Source organism: Cicer arietinum, chromosome 7 (assembly GCF_000331145.2).
Source record: "Cicer arietinum cultivar CDC Frontier isolate Library 1 chromosome 7, Cicar.CDCFrontier_v2.0, whole genome shotgun sequence".
Lineage (NCBI taxonomy): Eukaryota > Viridiplantae > Streptophyta > Magnoliopsida > Fabales > Fabaceae > Cicer > Cicer arietinum.
In genome coordinates, this window is record NC_021166.2 from 53,533,387 (window position 1) to 53,544,643 (window position 11,257).

Genomic DNA, 11,257 nt, shown 5'->3' on the forward strand with positions numbered 1-11,257 from the left:
TCTCTCTCTCTCTCTCTCTCTCATCAAAAAGTCAGCGCCTTCTTTTGTCCTCTCTCTCTCTCTCTCTCATAGCAGCAAAGTGTTCAGAACAGAACAGACACTTTCAGAACTTGTCTCTAACGGTTATGGAAGAAGATTGGGATCTACATGCCGTTGTCAGAGGCTGCACCACCGTAACAACCACCACCACCACCACTATTGCAACACCTTCATCTTCTTCTTCATCTCTTTTTGAAACCACTAGTTACCAACCTTCAACATCATCTTGCAGTTTATTCTCAATTTCAAACCCCTTTGAAGCAAAAACTTCTTCCATTGAAGAATTGCATGAACTTTGCAAACCTTTCTTCACCAAATCACACACTCCTTCTTCTAATTCATTCTCTTATTCATCTCCAAAATCATCTCACACACAACAAAAACAACACCAGCTTCACCTTGCTGCTTCTGCTACCACCCCACGATCTAAAAGAAGGTAAATTTAGCTTCTTTTTTTTGTTCAATGCATACTATAGAAGGAAATAGATTCATAGTACTCCAAACCAATATTTTTTTTTTGTTTAAATAAATCATTAATAAAGATTTGTTAAATAAAGTTTTGCTGCAGCGATCTGGAATTTAATCATCAAGATTTTTAGTGTATGTTTTGTTTTAATTTTTTATGAACTAAAATTGATTTGATTTTGCCTCATTTTAACTTGAGGTTTGATTTTAAAGTTTTTGTCTCTATAATTGATTTTTAACTTAATTTTATTTTTATAGATAGAATTAAATTTACTTTTATATAAATCATGTTATTTTACGTCACATTTAATCAAAACTAATTTTATGAAACAATTTACTCAAAAAGTCAAAATCAATTTTTGTGATGAACATGCTACCAATTAAGGCCGCACTAATCATAAATGACTGCTATTCTTCACAATTTAACGCTTTAAATCTTAAATTCTTAGAAATTGTGCCTTTTTTATTCATGATTTGAGTTTGAAATGCATGTTTTGCTAATTACAGGAAAATTCAGCTTAAGAAGGTTTGTGAAGTGCATGCTGAGAATCTCTCCTCAGACATATGGGCATGGAGGAAATATGGTCAAAAACCCATCAAAGGCTCACCATATCCAAGGTTTGTTTTTTCAAAGATTTCAACTTTCTTTTAAAACAATTTAAACAAATAAGTAATATGTTAAATTCAAATAGTTAACGAATTTCATCACGAATCACCAAGAAGTATTGATTTTAAAAAATATTTGATTAAATTTTATTTATTTTTCAGCTGAATTCAAAATTACAATGATCCATTTTCCTTAAAAGTCAGGGTTAAGAGAAAAAAAACTTAAAACAAATTAAAATAAAAATGACTTTTTTTTGTGACTTAAGACTTAACAAAACTCTGTTTGTTCTGTTTGATTGACAGAGGATATTACAGATGTAGCAGTTCAAAAGGGTGTTTAGCAAGAAAACAAGTTGAGAGAAACAAATCAGACCCAACAATGTTCATAGTAACATACACTGGTGAACATAGTCACCCTGCTCCAACTCATAGAAACTCTCTTGCTGGTTCTACACGCCAGAAGCCATTATCACCACAAACTGTCACTGTTGGAGACACTTCTCAACACCTTACAAAACCTGTTTCTGTTTCTCCAACTACATCAGAAGCTGAAGAGGAAGAAGCTGCACCTTTAAGTGCAAAGTCAGAGACCAAGGAGGAGTTGGAAGATTTGATCATGAATGATGATGAGGAAAATGAATTTGAGTTATCAGATATGGTTGTAACAGATGATTTCTTTGAAGGTTTAGATGAATTGACAGGTTTTGTTGATTCAACAACTAAAAGTTCTAGTGACTGTTTTGGTGACCCTTTTGCAGCTAGTATTGCACTTCCTGCTTGTGGTGGCCAATGATGCTGCCATTAGCCTTTGGTGGTTGATGACTCATTGGTTTCATGCTTTTCCTTATAGAGAATAGGAATTAGAATATAATCTTTCTACCATGGTTTGACACGTTTGATAGATGTTTGAGTCTCTTAATTATTTGGTCGGAGATTCGATCCCTGACAGGAGTCTATGGAAAATATATGTTGGAAGATGTCTTCTTAAATAGATCTCAATCATCTTGAGTGATTAGTCTCCACAATTACGCACAAGTACCTGATTTTAGAAGAAAAAAAGAGAGAGAATACAATCTTTTTGCATATAGAGTTTGACGCAGATGATAGATGCTTGAGTCTCTTAATTATTTGGTGGAGGATTTGATTCCTGACAAGAGTTTATGGAAAATATATGTTAAAAGATGTCAACTTCTTAAATGAATCTCAGTTACTTTAAGAGATTAATCTTCACAGTTATGAAAGAATATAATTTTTTTTTTTGTTACTTTTAATATTTTGTTTTTGTTTTTTGGAGTAAGAGGAATTGGTACATGTTGGAGGAATATTAAGGATGCTTTGTGAAGGGGAAGAGAAGTTCTACACAAAGTAAATAAATAGTGATAATGTTAATTTAGATTAGGCATGTATATCTTTGTTTATGTTAGTGATTGTTAGCCATACTTTTGGTAATGTACAAACAATTCATTTTCAACGACTTTTCTTTGTTTGTTTATGTAATCTGTTAAAGTTAGTTGAATTGAAAATGGATTATGAAAATTAATTTACCTAACACTTTTGCATTGACTTTTTCTTGTCCATGTAAGTTGTTTATGTTCGTTGAATTTAAAGTTGGTTGTGTTGTGATAAAAATTGCACAAGCACTTTTGTATTGACTTTTGTTAGCAATGATTGATATATTGTGTGACTATGATAGAAAGGTCCATAATTGTTGGGTAATATTCCAATTCCAATAGTGTTATGCTCACACCCAACACTTTTGGTTCCATTTTGACACCGATGTTGGGATTATGGTGGAAATTTAGAGTCCATATATTTTCTGAATGTATTTTATATTGATTAAAATATTTATAGCACTAACTCCTTAGTATATCACACTATCTCTTCGTCCTTAATAATAATAATAATAATAATAATAATAATAATAATAATAATAATAATAATAATAATAATAATAATAATAATAATAATAATAATAATAAATAAATAATAATAAATAATAAATAGAAGAGATGCAAAAAAAAATTCAAGACCTTCAAATTAATCTAAAACACAATTCTTTTAACAAATTAGTATGAACTTAATTATAAGTTTTTCTAGTTTTAAGTTAATACATTTTATATTTATGAAAATGTTTTTCTATTAATGTAATTTGTTTTTAAATACGTATTATAAAATATTTTCCATTTTATTGTCAAAATTATTTTAATTTAATTTTATATTTTAAAAAATATATATGAATTAACTTTATAAAACCTTAAATTTATAGTGTATTTTATGTATACACTAAATTAATTTAAAGAACATGTTTGTAGCAATACAAATGAGAGAATTTAGAGATCTTTATAAGGGTTTAAAGTGTCACGTCATTAATGAGAGTGACACATCATAAAAAAACAAGGGGACAAAAAATAAAAAAATTAGTTAATATGACAAAAAAAATCGATTTTAGAAATGAAGAGATAAAAAAATTCATTTTAAGTAAAATATAGGAATCAAAAATGAATTTAAACCAAAAAAAAGTTTATCTAATAATAATTGATTCCAAACTAAAATAAATAGTTGTCAAAATACTAAGTTGATTTAGACCAAGTTAAATCTAGAATTTTTTTTTCTCAAGTGCAATACATATCATAAAAAGTTGCATGGACATTTGATATATTAAGGGCAAATTCAAATATACAACATGTTTATTCTCTAAAAGAGTTTTGTAGACTATTGGTCATATCTCACTCTTGTGTAAGAAAAGTAATGCAGTTTGACGTGTAAATAGTTTATTGGAATTGATTGATTCTTTGGTGTAGTTTATTGGAAATGAAAACACTACAACAAAATCGACGATTAGCCACACTTGATTAACCATGGTCACCGATAAATAACTTAAAAAAATTACCATAATTAGGGCGACTAACATTATATTAAGTCCGTGTTGCTTTCCTCTTTTTCATTTTCTCTCGTATGGCTGCTGTCTGCTGCAAGTCCTTGATGGCAGTCTCCTCCTATCAAACATCAAATATCAAATCAAATATATATACAAGATAACTAATATCTCTTATGCATTTACAAAAACAACCTTACTTCATTTCGTGACAATTCATCACATTAAAGGGCAATTGCAATCTTCTATTTTATTAAAATTAATATTTCTACCTTTTAATTCCAAATTTTTCGCTTTTTTTTTCAGCTATTCAGCCGATACAAATTTTCTATTCATTTTTTTTTTTACTTTTTGTGCACTCACAAACACATTTTTAATTTCAAATACACAATCTATCTGCAATTTTTTATGTTTGTATGCACGAGACAAATGTTTCTTGCTAATTAAATATTACTTAAAATTAGTAATTTTTTTAATATATTTAATATAAATATGAGAAAATAATATATTAATTAATATTTTTACTATTCGAAATATTCTCTTTTATTTTTCTACAAATAGACCATAAAAAACGTTATTGAACTATACAATTCATATACAAATACAAATATTTGTCTTTACTTAGTTTGTTGATAATAATTATTTTTTTAATAATTTTGACATAAATTTGAGAATACTTTTTTACAAATAGGTTACAAAAAAAGTCGTTAAAACGTACAATTCATATTAATAATTGTTGTTGAGTAATTAATACACTAATTATAATTTTTATGTATTCATACACTAATTTATAATTAAGCAATTCATACATTAATTATAATTTTTTCACTGTTCAAACCTTTTGTTTTTTCGCAAATGATTTAGTAAAGAAGTTGTTGAAACACACAATTTATAGATAAGGACAAATATTTGTCGTTAATTAATAACTTAAAATATAATTTTTTCTAAAATATTTTTTGACATAAAAAATAACATGAATCATAATATGCTAACTATAATTATATATATATATATATATATAACCTTTTTAATGTTCTAATTTTCACATTATATTTCTGCAAATAAGCCATTGAAACATATAATATATACATGGGAATAAATAGTTGTCGTTAATTAATAACTTAATATTAGTTTTTTAAATAATTTTCGACATAAAAAATAAGATCAATCATAATGTACTAATTATAATTTTTTCACTGTTCAAATTTTTCACTTATGCAAACAGATCACTGAATAAATCGTGGAACCATAAAATTCCTACACTAGGACAAATATTTGCCGTTAATTAATAACTTATTATTTGTTTTTTAAATTGACATAAAAAATAAAAACAATCAAAATGCACTAACTATAATATTTTCATTGTTCAAAAATTTGAAATTATAATTCTATAAATGGATCAATTAAGAAGATGTTGAAAAATTAAAATTTATAACACGAGAACAAATGTTTGTTGTTAATTAATTAGTTAAAATTAGTTTAAAAAAATATCTTTTATATAAAAATAAGAATAATCATAATGCATTTACTATAATCTTTTCACTGTTCAAAAATTTCACATTATATTTATGCAAGTGAGTCAATAAAAAACCTGTTGAAACACACATTTTCATACAAGGGGACAAATTTTATTGTAATTAATTATTTAAAATTAGGTTTTTTTTATAAATATTTTTCACATTAAAATGAGAATAATTATAAGTCTTTTACAAACTTTTAGTTACATTTATTATCTTTTTCCATTAGCTCACAAATTATAAACTATTCTATAAATTATACACATAATAAATGTTTATTACTAATAAATTAGTTAAATGTAGTATATTTTTGGTATCTTATAAATAAAAAACTAAATAGTTAGAATATACAATTTGTAATTTATTATAAAAAAAATATATAGATGACAAATATTTCTTAGTAAAAATTAGTTAAAGTTATTATTTTTATTGTAGACAAAAAAGTGAATCACTAAGAAAATTATTACAACCGACGACGCAACGGCCGGTGCGAAGCATGGGTTATCGACTAGTAGGATTTATAAAATGCAATATTCATGCTTCATTCTTGTGAGTGCATAATACCATGTGAATTAGTCTTTGTATGAGAGGGATGAATCAAGTCTTTTTATTGGAGCTAAAATATTTGGGTGCATTATGTTGTTTTATTTAATGTTGGTGAAACTATGACCTTCCTAAATGCTACGGAATGGATAATTAATTGAGTTGAGATTCACTAATATTGTGTCTTCTAGAAATTCAAAGATAGTAATAGGTGTCTTTAATTGTTTCTCTCGTGATATAATAGAGTTAGATGTTATTTTTGCTAAATGTAGGTTTATTCTTGATGTTATTTGTAAAACTGATCTTATGTTAGAATTTATTGTCTAGCAAAGTCGAACATTTTTAAAGTCATTCTCATCATTATTTGTATATTCCAACATGTATTGATCATTTAACTTTTAATGAAATGAATTAGATTTCTCTTGTCAAAATAAAAAATTATAAAATTCATGAAAGATATATATATTTTTGGTTTCAAATATCATAATGGCAAAATTCACCCACATTACATTAAGTGCATAGAAGATAGGTATTGCAGATTCAATTGCATTACACTAATATATCAAATGTCTTTAATTGAGCCATTTAACATTTGAATTGCACTTGCATACAAAAGTGAACTTTAAATATTGTGAAAATAATCTTGATGCATGTAAAAATTGGCTTAATTGCAATTCTAGTTCTCCTATTTTTATTTAATTCTCGAAATTGATTCTCTTATTTTAAAATCAAACTATTTTGATCCTTTCTCGAATTTTTTAATTTAAAAATTATGATGTGATATGTTTTAAATGATATTTCATATGATACAATAATGTTGAATTACTAATATCTATGAAATTGCAATAAAAATCTCTAAAAACTTCAATTTCAACTTATAAAATTTTTCATTTTCGTAATTTAATTAATAATGTATTAATAAGTAATGCATCTAGAAGATTCAATGTAACGAGATTGTATGTCACGTTATTTAAAATATATTAAATTACTATTTTTTAGTTAAAAAATATGAAAAATTGACCTAAACTAACAAATTTTAAAACATAGAGACCAATTTAATGAATTAGTGAAAATAAGAGGACAAAAATTGCAATTAAACATAAATTTTTGCATATTGTCTGTCAATCATGACATTTAAGCTATATTTAATGAAAGTCAAATTATTGTAAAGAGCGAACAATTGTGATCGATTGACAATTATAAAAGAAATTTATGATATCATTGCATATTAATTTAATTTTTATTAAATTAAAAATTTACTCATTTTTGTAATATTATAAGTAGGATAGGATGCCAATAATTTTAGCTAAATTGTACATTTAATCCCTTAAATAATTTTATGTTTTAACTTTTTTTCTTAATTATTTTTTGTTCTGGTTTAACTAAGTACATTTACTTCTGTCAGTCATGTTATTCTTTTCCATTAGTTTTCAACAAAAAAGTTAACTCCATCTTACATGTACTTTAGGGTACGGGAATTGGGATGAAAATGAAACTAAAATGTAAATTAAGTGACTTAAATGTAAAATAATTTTCCTTGTTTTTCTTCTTCAATTTAGTGTTCGTCTTCCTCTTATTCTTAATCATTCCTAATCTGCAATTTCTCATATCTTTAAAATGTTTAACCATTCTCAAACCTAATCTTTCTCTTGAATCAATGACCAAATAGTTTGCATAGATTGTCCATCATCTTTAACCTCAAACTGAGAAATTGATGGACATTTTTCATATTTGAAAAATTGCATCTTCTTTTGCCCACCTATGCGTCTTCTTTGCCCACCTATGCATCTTCATTCTCTTTAAACTAGCAAGTGTCACACTCATAAATCTATCATTGTTAATTCGTTGAATTTTATTTTATAAAGATACTAGCTAACACCACTACGGGTGGAGCTATATGGGGCATAGGGTTGTAATGTCACTTCAAAATCTTCAATAATTTTTCTAAAAAATATTACTATATTTTGTATGTTGTATAAGAGAAATTTGAGTTATAATTTGGTCAACAAAAATTAATTTATTTGATCCATATTTATCGACCAAATACATCAATTTTTGTTGACCAAATTATACTTCAAATGTCTATTATAAAAGAAAAACATAGGAAATAATTTATAAAAAATAACAAAAACAACTATATAATTATAAAATAAATTAAATTTTTTAACATAAATTCCAACTATGTGAGTTGTGAATTTTATCTAGAATTATTAAAATTAAACCAAATGATCCTATGATCTCAAAATTTTAACCAAAACTAATTAAATTAGTTTGATATTTTTTTTTTATTGGTATGAGTCCAATTCAGTTGAACTCCGACCTTTATTGATTTGAGATATAGTTTCACTTAATTTTAAAATAAATCGCTTAATAATCAAAACAAACAATTATCTTTTATCAACACAATATCAATATTGATATATTAAACAATGTGTGTATGTTTAAATTTATTTTAGTAATTATATATATTGTTTTTGTTCTTATAGTTAAGAAAGTTGTAGTAATAGAATAAAAATTTAAATTTAATTTGTATGCATCAACGATATAAAAATATTTTACACTTTCAATTAATGGTAATTGTCGGATTGATAAAATAAATTGATTTTTATTATTATTACTCTTAATTACACTTATGAATAATTGCAATGAAGTGACAATGTAAATTTTTTTACACTGATAATATTAAAATTTATATATATATATATATATATTATAAATCTATATATATATATATATATATATATATATTATTTTTTCTTCTTCTATATTTCAGGTCAAGCTCCGCCACTAAACACCACGTAATTGTCTATGCATCTTTAATTTGTTTCTTATCTGACTGTTGTGTCTTGACAACTCATTGTCTTGATGATTGGTGAATCGTCTTTTACCCTAAAACTAGCAAGGGACATGTTTTCAAGAATGTCAAGAATCATTGATGAATTCACTTATTCAACAAAGATAAGAAAATTGAGAAAAAAAAATTGATTTTAATTTTTTTTAGTTAAGCATAATTGCACTTAAATAACTAAAATTGGTTAGATATTATTAAACTCAAAATGTTCGTGGAATTTATTTTTTGATTTGAAAAATTGTAGATGGAAAATAGTTAAGAAAATAGGAGCGTGATGGATCTTAAATTGGAGGGGTAAAAAGGAGAAGAAAAAAAAATATTTTTTACTTATGTCTCATAACTTTTTCTTTAATTTCACTTTAATTCTAATTCACTCACCATAAACAATGCGTAAGCTGGGAGTTAACGTTATTTTAAAAAAATTAATATAACAACAAAGTTAAAGAAAAATGAAGAAAATAAAGTGAAAATATTAACAGTCAATAAAAAATAATAGTCGCGTGTTTTCACCTAGAAGAGTCCCACATTATCCTGAAATCAACATGTTGAGCAGACCAATAAGTTGTCACTTTGTGCCATTTGCTAGTGGAATGGGTCAAATTGTCCAAGCAGTCTAAATCATTTAATAAATGTAACATACTACTATTGTAAGTAATAGCAGACTACATCATTTAATTACAACTAATAGCAATAATTTGATTAATAATTATATGGTGATAGCCCCACCAGGTGGGCTATGTATTGATAAAGTTGTGACTCTTACAGATGGGCCTTGTTATTTAAATTATATTTCACAAATAAATATTCATTCCAATTAATGATATTATTTTCGGTAGATAAAATCATGACTCTTCAAATTTAATTTAGTGTTATCTTCTCAAGAATAATTTGCTTCCACATTGAAATTTTTACAGTTTCCTTCTTCCACCATCCGCATCCCCTCTTACACCAACAGAAACATAACAACACACTCAAAGTCACCAATTTCCTTTTATACCATCTGTAACCTTTTAGCGCTATAATTAATAGGTACCATTTATTTTATTAAAGCAATAATATAATAACCATGGTAATTACCCTTTTAACCACATTCAAACCTTGTTAAAAGATAGTTTTAGATATGCAAACGAGTGACTCTTATGGCTATATTGATTGATGTCATACATAAACTAAGAGTCGTGAAAATTGTGAACTTTATAGGTTGAGGAGTAAGTTATGGTCCTTTATATGATACATAAAGGGAGCTATGAATAGGAGTATTTATGCGGTAAAAATTGAACTGTATTGGACCATATTAATAGTTTTGTTTAGTTATTGAAAATTATTTTTAAATCAAGTTCAATGTAGTTTTAAATCGGTTTATAAATATAAATTAGTTTAATATTTTGAAGAAATTTTTAGTAAAAATTAATTTCAAAAATAATTATTCAAAAAAAGAATTTTGGAATTCTTTTAATAAAAAAATATCAATTTATTTTTGAGAAAAACTAATGTAAAAAATTTATTGATAAATGTTTTTTTTGAAAAAATAATTTCGAAATTGTTTTGGCAATTTTTTTTTTATTGTTTTCAAGAATTTTTTTTTTGGAGAAAAGTAGATATAAAAAATTTATTGATCAAAAAAATTCAAGAAAAAGTTTCAATTTTTTTCTCAAATATTTTTTCCTATATTTTATTTTGAAAAAAATAAATTTAAAAAATTTTGTTAGGAAAAAATGTTAATTGAGATTAAAAAGAATTTAAAATTGCTAAACTGATTTTTGAATTAAATAACTGAATTATTTTAAATATCTAACTCAATTTATAAACTATTTAAATGGTTTAGTTTTTCATAATGCAGTGCCATTTAATTTATCAATATAATCTAATTAATTATATTTTTGTACACCCCTATCTATGGAAAGGAAGGGGAAAAGAGAACGGGAAAGACAAGTGACATAAAGAATTCAACTTGCTTTCATTTTCATCTATCATTTTGGTCCCTATGAATATGATAATGAGGTCATCATATGCCAAATTTGGTGCCACCCAAGTATGATGTGTAAAAATGTACGACACTTGACAGTAAAATAACAGAAAATTAGAAGCAAATTGACATTAAGGACTACCAAGATTAACAAAAACGTAATTTAAGAACTTTAAAATGCTTTTACTTTTACACGTGTCATTTTTAAAGACTATAATGAGTATTTGCTCTGTTAATTTACGAATTAAATCGATATATAGCAATTTACACTTTATAATAACATCCAATGAAAGTTTTCCATTTTATCATGTCTAACCATAAAAGTGGAGTATATAGTGTGATGTAGTGGTATACATGAATTTTATTGGATGCTAGTGTAAAATTACAGTGACATT

The 11,257-nt window shown here is 25.6% G+C and overlaps 1 protein-coding gene across 1 annotated transcript; it reads left to right on the forward strand.

Moving 5' to 3' along the window:
* On the forward strand, positions 1 to 2,122 carry LOC101502507 (WRKY transcription factor 22-like). The gene is made up of 3 exons (XM_004510634.4): positions 1 to 475; positions 1,012 to 1,122; positions 1,414 to 2,122. Exons 1-3 carry the CDS (start codon positions 126 to 128, stop codon positions 1,901 to 1,903), a joined length of 951 nt encoding a protein of 316 aa, XP_004510691.1. The 5' UTR covers positions 1 to 125; the 3' UTR covers positions 1,904 to 2,122.
* Positions 2,123 to 11,257: the final 9,135 nt, after the last annotated feature.

What these genes read in the sequence shown, in the direction of transcription:
- LOC101502507 (XM_004510634.4), top strand. Translation starts at nt 126, where the DNA reads ATGGAAGAAGATTGGGATCTACATGCCGTTGTCAGAGGCTGCACCACC. An exon ending in ACCCCACGATCTAAAAGAAG is followed by an intron (nt 476 to 1,011) that starts GTAAATTTAGCT and finishes TGCTAATTACAG; the next exon opens with GAAAATTCAGCTTAAGAAGG. An exon ending in AAAGGCTCACCATATCCAAG is followed by an intron (nt 1,123 to 1,413) that starts GTTTGTTTTTTC and finishes TTTGATTGACAG; the next exon opens with AGGATATTACAGATGTAGCA.